Source organism: Rattus rattus, chromosome 5 (assembly GCF_011064425.1).
Source record: "Rattus rattus isolate New Zealand chromosome 5, Rrattus_CSIRO_v1, whole genome shotgun sequence".
NCBI classification, from domain to species: Eukaryota; Metazoa; Chordata; class Mammalia; order Rodentia; family Muridae; genus Rattus; species Rattus rattus.
The window spans coordinates 43,744,441-43,757,452 of record NC_046158.1 but is presented as its reverse complement, the minus strand read 5'-3'; the positions used below and the strand labels follow the sequence as shown (position 1 = coordinate 43,757,452).

At 37.5% G+C, this 13,012-nt stretch overlaps 1 protein-coding gene across 1 annotated transcript in view; it reads left to right on the top strand.

Moving 5' to 3' along the window:
* LOC116901467 (sodium channel protein type 1 subunit alpha-like) overlaps window positions 1-13,012 on the top strand; it is a 114,485-nt gene that overhangs the window by 90,056 nt on the left and 11,417 nt on the right. Inside the window, 4 exon segments of the mRNA XM_032903418.1 lie at window positions 478-600; window positions 8,063-8,344; window positions 10,497-10,550; window positions 12,068-12,205. Coding sequence (XP_032759309.1) covers window positions 478-600; window positions 8,063-8,344; window positions 10,497-10,550; window positions 12,068-12,205 — 597 coding nt within the window.

The window sequence follows — 13,012 nt, the reverse complement described above, 5'->3', positions numbered from 1 at the left end:
GAGTCCATTTTGGGTTGGTCAGCTACTTCTGATCATACAGACTGCCCTCCAGTGTGATTCATATACCCAGTGTCACTCCATTGAGAAAAACTGATTTTTCCCTCTCTCCCAGTGGTATCGGTTGCAGATAGATAGCTTCTTGGTTAGGGCTAGAACTTCCTGGTCATGTCCCCTCCCCCATGCTTAGATTTAGTCCAGTTTAAATTTTCCATTGGTCCTGTGCATGCTGTCACTATCTCTATGAGCTCATATGTCCCTCACCCCATTGTGTCTGGAAGACAGTAATTTCCTTGGGGTCATTCCCCGCCTCTAGTTCTTCGTTAGGACATCATTAGGAGTCATTTCTGCTGTGTTTATTCAATAGAATAACAGAACAGCTATGAAAAAAACCTGTATCCGTTACATTAGTTGATAACTACAAATTGAACAGAAGTTCAGTTTATCTATGACTTATCCATTGTTATTCGTATTTTACAGGTTTCATTGGTCAGTTTAACAGCAAATGCCTTGGGTTACTCTGAACTTGGGGCCATCAAGTCCCTAAGGACACTAAGAGCTCTGAGGCCCCTAAGAGCCTTATCACGATTTGAAGGGATGAGGGTAAGAGAAGTGAAAACTTTGCAGCGTTCTCTATTGTCAAAGCTAGACTGATTCTTACTCAACTAACCAACGACACATGCATGCAAAAAGAATGGCAACCCTTTGCAAAATTGCTACTTTACCCTTTTCTCTGCTGCATATTTACTTCTTGGTAATATGCAAGAGAAAATAGGCCTCTTTGAAAATGATTTAATATCATTTATCTGCTTTGCTAATTAAAATGACCTTATTTCATAATTGATCTTGGGAGTTTCCTTGTAATTCCTAATACAAAGGGGGCAGATACTCTCTTAAAGAACTAAGTGGAGTAATGTAATAATCACCTAGAGATAACTTTGTGTCATGTCGTTCTCTATGATGACCTATCTGTACTTAAGGAATATTCTGGAAAATAATGTGAATCACAAGTGTGTATGAGTACAAAAGAAAAAAATGAAGAGTTGTCGAGTGTTTTGCCTTTACAATGCCAAAATTCTCATTATTTGAATACATTCAAGGGCAGATATTAACCATTGACTGGAGTATAATCCTGCCTCAAGTGTAAATGAGTTAATCACAGTGAATAAGTAAGATGCTAATTTAAATACTATAAACACCCAGGCATCTGATGATGATAAAACTGTTAAGGAAAAAGAAACAGAATGTGCATTTTTATTCATTACCATACATGGCTCATTAGCCTTAGCCTAACCCTCTTTTCTCAGTTACACCAAGTCTTATATTGCTCTTTTGAGCAAAGCATTCCTCCCGTCTCCAAACTCCATCACACGTTAGAATTTCACCTTTATTGGCTTATTGTTATTCTGATCATTGCAAAGCGTACTGTAATCATTTATAGGAGATGTGCAGTGTGAAAGTTATTTTTTTAATTGTAAGATCCACAATTTATGTTCTCTAAACCAAGCAGAAGAAATGTATAAACCAAAGGGAACACATTGCCCTGACATTTACACTTATAAACCAGGGGGCCCTGCAGGCTCTCTCCAACCTATAGATGGCATAGAGCCTGTGTTTTGTCATAAATAAAAAAAACATTATGAATTTTATCATACTATACTAAAAGAAACGTAAGCCAATTTTAATTTCTCTAACACATATGAAAGCTTCTCTTCAGTAGGTACAAGTAAGCTCAGAGAAGCTTTGAGTCTCACACAGGAATACATTTGTATTTAAAATGCATCATGGACTTTCTCCCAATTATGCAAAGCTTCCATGTTTTTCCAATTAAAAGAGCACTTTTATTTCAGAATAGCAATTTCAGTTGTCAAGGAAAACATCGTTTTCAGACATTTTATATAAACCTATGTGATCCAAATTAAAATCCACATTTTTAAAAACTTTTTAAAATTTTTTTGAATGTTTCCCTTTTTTTACATCCAGCCATGTCCTCCCCTCCAGGTCCCCCCTCCCTCCTACAGTTCCCCATGCCATTCCTCCTGCATCTTGCCTCCGAGAGGATGTCTTCCCCCACCCCTACCCCATCACCAGACCTCCCCTTTTCCTGGGGCCTCAAGTCTCTCAAGGATTGACTGCATCTTCTCCCACTGAGGTTTGACCTGGCCGACCTCTGCTACATATGTGCCGGGGCCTTGGACCTGCAAGCATAACAAACATCAGTAATAGTGTCAGGCCTTGGCGGCCCCTCAAATCTACATTCTAAAATAATGAATAATGTTAAGTACATAAGGTTGTTAGAAAAAAACAACACTTCAACTTTGACCTTTTAGAAGATTATTAAATCCATAGTCACTTATTTTTATATGTAGTATCTACTTTCCATAACAAATGGGTCTACTTTCCTTTTCATAGAAATAACTTTATCCATGTTTGTTAATAATGCTTTTAATCAATTATTGTAAACAATGCTTTTCTTTTTAAAAAAAAACCCGGGAGTCATCGAAACAAACCTTCAGGGCAGCTGCTAAGAAGCTGGCTCCTGGTGACGGTTCCTTGGCTCACAGTGAGCGAGGCCACAAATACCTGAAGGTCACCGCAATTCCTCACCACCACTTTGGCATTGTAAAGTCAAAAATAACCTTTCGTTGATTCTGTTTTTGTATTTCTAGTAGGGGAATCCTTCTACTTTGTAAAAGTATCATTGTGGATGGCGCTGAGGTTGGACACGATGATGATTGTAACCGGGAAGTGAGATAGAATATCTTCAGAAACTCTCATTTTTATCCTCCTTGGCAGCATAGAGCCGCAATCGCTGTGTCCAAGCGTCAACCAGGCAGTCATTTTGTTTTGGGTTTTCCGTCTCTCTTTCAAAGCATGTGCTTCTACGCCACGCGACTGAGTAACGCATGCTGCATAGTGCTTGAGAAGGAGTTAGAAAGTAATGAATGAGGTATCATCACGTTGCCCTTTGTGTTCTCGCATGTCTTACGCACACTTTTGGCTGACAGCTTTTGAACATTTATTGTATTTCAAATTTCCAGTCCGAATTTTTTTTTTTCAACTCGTGAAATTGAACGGAATGAACTGATGTCGTGAAGACCTAGGGTCAAATAAACCTGGTACTTAAATTAGTTCTTTTAATTTCCTAAGCTGGGAGAGAGAGAAAAAAAAAAATAATGTAAAAACCTTTTCCAAAGAACTCAAGTCTCAGTTGCTAGGGAAACAGATAGCGAGCATCATATACAAAAAGTAACACCAAATGTTCTGTCATATCAGCTTTCTAACTAATAATAAACTATATATTTCTATTTTATATAGGATAATCTTGCTCCAACTTGGATGGGGTGGAGCGGTGGTTCCTCCCCTCAGCCCCTTATTATGGGTACTGTATTACCCCTTTTCCTACCTTTAATCCTTGCACTGTGACGTATGTGTAGTGGGATTGAGGGAGGGAACGGGAAGGGGACGATCGCACCACAGTAGGGGCAATATAGCATCTACTTCCAAATCAATGAGTTTAAATTTCTTTGGGGGAAAATAAAAAATATCTCTGACTTAACATCTGTGGATTATAACCCCAGTAGTACGTATCTTTATTAAGTTCCACTGAATGTGACTTAGCTATTGCATATTTCATTATCCATTTATGGGGGAAATGACTTCATTGGTGAGGGTGGGGGACCCTGGTGTAGAATGGAGATGGAAACATTTTAACTTGTCAAGCTCGTGATAGGGAAGCCTATAGCCCTTGTTTTTAGGTACACTGCTCTGGTCCCTCAGCGGGTCAGCCACATTCCATCCGTTGGTTGTGGATGTGTACGGGCGGAGGCTAAGGTGTAGCAGACCAGGTATCTTAGGGTTGTCATTGGTTGTGATCATTCTCATCTTTATTGCATAAAAATGTGTTACTTGCAAAAGGTAGATACCTGTGAAACAAGGGAACACGAAAAAGATGTGTTTTAAGTTATAAAACCAAAATGTGCCAAAAATCAACTTCATTGAAACATATAGACTAGCATAGTTGTGACAAACAAAAGATCATGAGCGGTGAGAAATTAGTGTATAAGCTAACTCCATGTAAGCCACCCCAATAAAACCTCCCAGAATCTTAGAGAACATCGCAGTGAACCCCCAAATAAAAACAAACCTACACCTTTACTTCCTCTTAGTGCTGGAGTCTTGTGTAAGAAAGATAACTTTTGTTATTTTGAAGAAGAAAATTTTTGTTTGGATAATCGGGACATCTATCAAAAATATTCATATTAATAAAATTTCACAACACTGAGTTTAGATGTTGGCTTTTTTAAAAATGTTTTACTTTTCATATTAAGAACTCGTGATTTCTACCTTCCATTTTTTGAGTTCTTATTCACATGATTTTCCTGTTTTTCTTAGAAAAGCTGTAGAACCCATGGTTACCAGTGACTTGAAAAACATCTAAACATCTCCACTTAGATGATACTTTCAAATGCACTGAAATTTCTAAAGTCAACTAGAATATTTGCCTGTTTCTAATTTTTCATTGCTTTAATCAGAAGTGTGAACCCTAGAGAAGAGATAGACTGAACGAACTGGTTATGTTACAATACAGGAATTCTGCTCGGAGATGTCTTTTTAAAGGTTCTACAATCCACCCATTAAGCGTACTTCTTTCTTAGACATCTCCTTTTAAGTACCTTATAACCTCAATGTGTTATTTCCAATTTATTTAGACCAGCTTTTCCTGGTGCATCCCACATGGGAGCTAATTACTAACTCTCCTGAGAGACTGCAAAGAATTAATACACAATGTCCCTCTCTGCAGAACCAAGGGATGGTTGGGCTCTTGGGAGAGGTAGTCCTTTTGTGATCTTTTGCTCTGCACGTTAATGAAATCACAATTTTAAATGGATTTTCAGTGGCAAATCCTCTGATCCTATGCCAACTGTTTTTCAAGACAAAGTTCCCTCCCTGTAAAATAAATTTCCTCACTGAGGCAAATCCATGGCAAATTTGCTAGTTTCCCTGAACCGCATTCCTATACACTATTTGACATTGCAAATTCACTAATGAGCATTATTAATTTTAATTCAAAATCAGTCCCTGTTTCAAAGGAAATCTTTCACATGTATTACATTATGCAAATTGTTTTCGTATTCAGTGGTTAAATCCTTAGCCAAGCAAGCATGAGGACTGAAATTTGGATCTCCAGAACCCTCATAAATGTTCAGATGGGCATAGTAGCTCACATAGTAGTTGATTCAGAGCTAGGAAGATGAACGTAATCTCCAGACCAAGCTGGCTGGCCAGACTAACCCTGCCGCCAAGCTCTGAATTCAACTGATGCAGTGACGAAGATGGGACCCCACCCCCATCTCCTACATCTATTCCCTCTACATCTACACATGTATTTCCCATACCTCTCTATGCCGCCACATATATGATCACACATGTGCATGCGCACCTGCACACATATGTGTACTCAACATATACACATTAAAACATCATAATCTACCAATGGTATGGAAAAATAATTAACGTTCACACACAGTAAGTCAGGGAAAACTTTAAGAGATTGAAACTCATGAAAAAACTTTCAGGGTAAGCAGAAAAGAGGGTGAGATGCCAATTCTGGTCTACTTTCTGAACCTAACTTCTTGTAACTTCACTAGTCTAATTTTCCCAGTGAAGCCCCATCACCAAAGTTTCTTTATTGTTCTTTCCAGTACTAAGTTATAATTCCTGAATTCAGGGGTGAAAACTCTCATCTTTCTTGAGGAGGCTGAACTGGTAGGTAGGGATAGACTCAATGAGAGATGTGTTTCTTTGAACTAAAGCCTCAGAAGGGAGGTTATTTCAAGGGCAAATCCTTGGCAAGGAGTTTCAAAGAAAGAAGAGTCTCAATTCTCAGGCTAACACATTATCATGGAGTGACTGTCATAGAGGATTATGACGTGTATGTAACCAGTTAGGGAAGCTGAATGGGGAAATGGATCAACCAGTGAGAATCCTTCAGCAGCCAAGTCTAGCACCAGAGTACAGTTCCCAGAACTGACCCCACAGGGTAGAGAGGAGAGGACCAATCCCTTCAGTCTGCCCTCTGACCTCCACCCAAGTGCTACAGCAAATGTACACACACATAAATGTAATTGTAAAAATGATCCAAGGAAAGTAAACTCACAAACTGTCGAGTGACGTAAATGCCAAAGAAAGAGAAATGCTTTTCTAAGGGCCAGAGAATCATTAAGAAAACTTTAAAAACGGGACTTGGTGTAGATAACTTTATACTGAAAGAAGGCAAGAAAAAAAATCTGACAATAATGTAGTTCTTTAGTAACTGAGGACAGAGCTCAGATTAGGAGGGTGGGCAAATGGCCAGGGTGGAAAGACTTGAAGAAAGCAGTCATAGACCTACAGACTGGTTTCAAAATATTCAGTGGCATGGGTGTTAAAGGCAAAAGCTCACACTTTAGTACGGACTTCATATCCTTGGCAGACACAGCACTTCAGGTGGGTGGGAGACGAAGTATTCAGAAAGGAGAAACAACTACTCAATTTCATTGTTCATATCTCAAATCCACTAAATTATAACTTTAAGGGTACCATTTTAAAATATATATATAAGTGTTTTTTAAATCCCTTCATAATAAATAATTTAAAATTAAATTGAAGATAACTTTAAAAAGTAATATGTACAGGAAAGTTGATACATATTCTGTAGGGAGGCCGTAAAGGGAGATAGTCGCTCATTCGTTTCTCCACATAAGCCTATCTTCTGCTTCTGCCTCGCTAGGGCAATCTAAATTATCTTTTCCATGTCCATTCCTCATCTTTATTATTACTGATTTCATTTCCCTTGGCCACGTCACCCTCTATTTTGCATCTCCCAACGAATACTGTTTCTCACAGAGTTCAGTCAGGGCTCAGAAGTACAAGGAATTGGCTCTGCTACTTCTGTCAGACAGGCAAAAGCTTTATTCTAAAATTATACTATAATCAAAATCCAATAGATGCGATTCTGACTCAAACTGACGAAAGCAGCAGCAGGTTTTCCCTCTTGAGTGGAATTAATCTCGGTCGTCCGTGTTTGTCTGAGACACCTCCGCCACTTAAGAGCATGTGAGGGCCAAGCCGTTAGCTCCCTCTTACCCACTGAAGTGTAGCTCAATAGAGAGCTGTAGAGAAAGACGCCAGCACTCTAGTGTGTCAGCTCTAAAAGATCCCCATGTTTTAATCTGTAGTCCTGGATTAAGGATAGGAGGGAGGTAAATACCCTTTTCATAAGAATAATTAAGAAAATCTAGCACGGGACTTTACACAACCACAGCAGAGTTGATAAGGACGTATGACATCCCTCCTCTTTTTGTTTTCCTGAGAAAATCTCTCTAGTGTTTCATTTAAGATAAGTTTATTGGATTAAACTCAGTAAATGAAGCAACTGACATGACTGGAGCTTGAAATAAACGATGTGATGATCTACTGAAATACATGATGCTAAATCGTCTTGCTTCTTACGCAAAAATTCTTATTAGTTATAGCAATGCATGGAGAATTAAGGCCAAAAATATATTAGGTATTTAAAATAGTTTTATATTTGTACCTCTGAATTTGAACTTATATTTAAAGTATATTGGTCCAATCAATTCATGCCCAAATGTTTTAGTTCAGTTCTTTGATATATTGCTTTGTGTGTTGTTTTTTTTTTTAATGAGCTAGTCTCCTGCCTAGGAGTTCTTACTTCTCTCTCTCTCTCTCTCTCTCTCTCTCTCTCTCTCTTTTTATTCTAACAAACTACACATATGTCTTCATCCAGTAGCTAGCTTCTCCCATTTTGCTTTTTCTTTAGCCTTTTTTTATATTAAATTTCTTTCCTTTCTTCATTTCTTTGCATACTGCCTATATTTCTTTTCCTAAGCATAATGTTTAAGAAGGAATGAGTTTTATTTTAAGATTATTTTTGCTTTGCTCTTACACAGATAGGATAAGTAGTCTTGATAGAAAATAAATCAAAGATTCCTAGGGGATTGTCTTTTCACTTTTAATCAATAAGGATTCTGACTTTTCTTTCTCTCCGTTTGTGTATTAGGTGGTTGTGAATGCCCTGTTAGGAGCAATTCCATCCATCATGAATGTGCTTCTGGTTTGCCTTATATTCTGGCTAATTTTCAGCATCATGGGCGTAAATTTGTTTGCTGGCAAATTCTACCACTGTGTTAACACCACAACTGGTGACACATTTGAGATCACCGAAGTCAATAATCATTCTGATTGCCTAAAACTAATAGAAAGAAATGAGACTGCCCGGTGGAAAAATGTGAAAGTAAACTTTGATAATGTAGGATTTGGGTATCTTTCTTTGCTTCAAGTTGTAAGTGAACACTATTATCTCTGAAATTTTATTGCTCGGAATAATAACAAAGTGATTATTGCAGCTGTTGTTTAGTTAAAAAGAAACTTTATAATATTTTTCTGCATTATCTGTTAATACAAATTTGTGAATCCAGATGAGTAGAATCATTTACAGACATAGTCAAGAGTGGTCAGGTATTTCCATCTTTTTCCAAAGGTCTTATTTCCTTCTTTCCTCTCTCTCTCTCTCTCTCTCTCTCTCTCTCTCTCTCTCTCTCTCTCTCTCTCTCTCTCTTACATTCCTATCACTTATGAAGAACTGTTATTTTTTTCTATTGCAATTGTAAAGCTTGATATTTGTAGAGTGTCCTTCTTTGGTACACGTGTGCACATGCGTACACACACACACACACACACACACACACACACTTGATGTATAGGAGTTCACTGATGCTTAGTTACCTCAGTCTGGATTGCAAACTTGGGAAAGATGGCTGGGTGTGAAGATTTTATTCTCAGAGTGTAATGGAAACCACAGAGCATCAGCACACAGGAGTCAAGCGCAGGCAACTCCAGTCTCAAACCCGGAGCTCTCGTTACCACGATTGAGTTCTGTTTTACCCTAAACACCCTCAGTTCCCAGAGAACTGTTTATAGCTTATTAAAAAACCACAAAAGATGGTGATCCCTTAAACATATTTATCCAATGACACTTCCAGCTGCAACAAAGCAGTGAGTGTAAACAAAGGTCAGGTTATTTTAAAAAGAAATAGGTTTCAGTTACTCAACCAGATGCAACAAATATGCTTAGGCTGTTCCTCTCATGCCTGCAGTTCTCACACACACACACACACACACACACACACACACACACACACATATAGATGCTATTAGCAAGGAGTGGCACACACTCTTATTAGGATTATTTTATAATGCCCTCTCATTTTTTTTCTTGGAATCATTGTCTTTCTGACCCTGCAGCTGACTCTGAGTGTTTATAACTTAACATGACTTTTTTAATGTATCAAGAATGATTTCTTAAATATTACACTTGAGTCACCACCTTTCTCTTGCATATTCACCCTGACCTGTACTGATTATTGCAGTATAGCGTTTCTAAAACACATCACTCTGTTCATAAAACCAAGGAGAGAAAAATCAGATCCTTTCAATGATCCTTTGAAACGCTAAGGGATTCAGAAAATGAAGAAGGCACCTTCTTCACAGAGCTCTTAAACATGTTCCGCTACTAAATAAAATTGCCAATGTGCCATTTCACACTTGACTATACTGCCCTCCTCTCTAGTGATTAGTGATTTCAAAGAAATAGCTCAAATCACTTTTTTTTTGTTCCTGTAGGAAATGTGTGATAGATGGGCTCTATAATTGACCTAAGCCACTGACACAACACCCATCTCTCTCCTTGATATGAAAAGAATTTCTGTTTTCTGACTAAGATGAATTAGTCTCTGGTCACACTCTGTCACTCAAGAGTCAATGATTTAAAAAACAAGATACATCACAAAAATCATATGAGGCTTCCTCATTAACTGAGGAATATGCATTTCAGGTCTGGTAGCCTCAAACTTGTATTCTAAGACACAAGGCAAATGACTGCAAGAGATTAGAGGAGGAATCCCTCTTCAATGTGCAGACGACAGGTGTCAGTCTTATTTTGTCACACTTTTTTATTTTATTATTTACATTAATGCAATATCTTCAGGGTTTACCTCATAGAAAGTGAATATTTCTGAAATTTCTTGAAAGGATAGCTTCATTTTTTTATTTATGCCCATATGAGTCATAGTGTGTAAGAGTAAAGAAAAACCTTAAATACTATCAATTTGATCACCCAGAAGACAAGATTTCTGCAGAATACCCCAGATCTAATTTGATATTGCTGTAGCTATTGCCAAGTATACATATATTTCTAGGACTTTCTTCCAAATTATAGTAGCATGTTAAGCTTGAGAATTACTTTAGGGGTAGTTATAAAATAGGAAGATATATTGCATCGCCATTTGTTGACTTTCTATTTCGTTTCAAAATCCAAGGAAGTTTGGTTTGAAATGACCTTAAAATAATTCTTTAAGCATGCACAGTCAGAATACTTAGTAAGTATCCATTTTGAAACTTAACCCAAAGTAAGATATGCATGTCCTTTCCAACAGGCGACGTTTAAGGGTTGGATGGATATCATGTATGCAGCAGTTGATTCCAGAAATGTAAGTATTCTTTATATCCAGTGCCTTCTGGAAGTGTTGATTTGGTACTTAAAGTAGCCTATGAATTAGCCAAGCAAACCAACTCCATTTTGGCTAATAAAAATAAATAGGAAGAAAGTTTGTTGAGTTTAAGGACAGCAGTGTTGATCAGAGACATTGTATTGAGTTCAACCAAAAATGGAAGTGAAAGAAAAGAAGAAAAGAACTCAACCCATTCATTTAATAAGCAACAGATGTTCTCCTAAGTGTTTCTGTTTGTACAAGAGCAGATAGAACAGTATATGACTACGATCCATAGCTGATATGTATAGGCAGGCTCCATGCTTTGAAGCCTGAAAGGCCAAAGATGCTGGGCTAGAAATCGTAGACATACGTCACAATCTTGTCCAAGTCCATACTTCACATGAACAGCATCCATGTACTCACAGGACCCTGTACCAATGCTGTTATCACTTGTACTTCACTTGATTCCATACTGTTTCTAGCCTTCAGATGTACTCTAAAGTTTCGGGCTTCCTCTCAGGTTGATCTTCAAAACTGTAAAATGTGCCTTTTCTTCTTTCCTGCAGTTATTTTTCTTGTTCTTGTTTCGGTTTTCTTCGGCAACCCAGAACTCTAGCTCACTGTATAGACAGTGATAAACTTGAGATTCTTCTATTCCCCTGCAAATTTCTTGATCACTTCTGAAATTGCGTCATAAACCTTGTTGCACAGAGTTTGCCCTACATGTTCAGTTAACTTCAATTCTGTTGTCTTTGAAAAGAGAAGACAGCATTAGGAACCAATGTAGAGTAAATCTTGACTCCTTTGTTGTTTGTTGAACAGTAAGCGATAGCCCCGTGTCTATTTTTATAAGCACAAGTTTGAGAGTCAGTTATCAATGGAGGATTTTATAAAATGGATCGTTGAGTGTGTCTATTCAATCTAAAATTTCTAATCACTACATTAATGGTAGGACATGGTGCCAGCATGCAAATAAATAATTCAGTTCTTTTTTTGCTATCTGGGTTCATACAGGAATGTTTTTTAACCAACATTTTCTTTGGTTGTTTTGAAGACAGGATGTTACACTGTATCTTAGGCTAACCCAGTACTCAACAAGTCTCCAGCCTCAGCTTATAAATTCTGGGATTGCACCGACAGAAGACATCACACGAGTGTTTTCAAATTACTGAAAACCAATTAACTTAAAAGTTACCAAATTTAAAACCTATTATCCAGATAACAAAATATCAGTAATACTACTTAAAATTAGGCAATTAGTTTTAGAAGGCCAAATTGAATTACTTTTTATTCAAAAAACTTGTTAGTGCCTAATTTCAGGGTTGGTTTTTGGTTTTTTGGGTTTTGTTGTTGTTGTTGTTGTTTATGTTTTTGGGTTTATTTGGCTGTTGCTATGGGAATAAATTACACTGAATTATTTCTAAGAATATAGTATTCTACTCTTGTGAGAAAGCGCTGACGTGTGCCCAGCATTTAATCGTGCTTCGCCAGTTGACCGAGCTCTCTGTTGGCAGGTGGAACTGCAGCCTAAGTATGAGGAAAGCCTGTACATGTACCTGTACTTTGTCATCTTCATCATCTTCGGCTCATTCTTCACCCTGAACCTGTTCATCGGTGTCATCATAGACAACTTCAACCAGCAGAAGAAGAAGATGAGTATTTTTTTTTAATTTTTCCTAACACAAGGAAACAGAATAATTAACATTCAGTTTGAATTGGATTTCAAGGTGAGGTCTCGAATTTAGAAACCAAATATGACCTTTCCCTATGTTTTGTCCTTGATAACTCCTCACTCGACCTTATAAGGTATTTGCAGCTAGAAGATCACTAGAGGCTGGAAAAGCAAAGAAAGGTGAAGAGAAAGAGGTCAGGTTTGATCAGAGAACACTGACATATGTCTGCACTAAAATATCACACGAACTCCCATGACTATACACAGTCACTAAATATCCATCATTTAAAATAAGGTTCAGGGTATATACTTCTTTTGTACTCTTTTCCATTTGTATTTCTTTCTTCTGTTTATTTAACTAATAGCAACTATTTCCAGTTCCAATTTGAGGAAGTTTTGTTTTATCTATTATCATTTATATGGCATGTTTGATTATTTCAATTACATATGTACACTAAAGGAAGCATGTAAGCAAATATTATCACTCAATAGTAACCATGGTCCACACCTCACCTTTGTCTGCTCAAACTCTTTCCGTGAACATTCTCCTTTTTGAGCTACTTCTCATTTGTTTTTTTTTGTTGTTGTTGTTGTTTTTTTTTTCTTCTGAGATGGTCTCACTTTTCAATCCAGGCTGGCCTGATCTCACTATATAGCCCTAAGGGGCCTAAAACCAGTAGCCTGCATCTATCTTAGAAATGTTGGGACTATAGGCACATATCACATTTTCTGAGCCTGAAATATTCATATTCTATATATAAGCATCTCTCTCTCTCTCTCTCTCTCT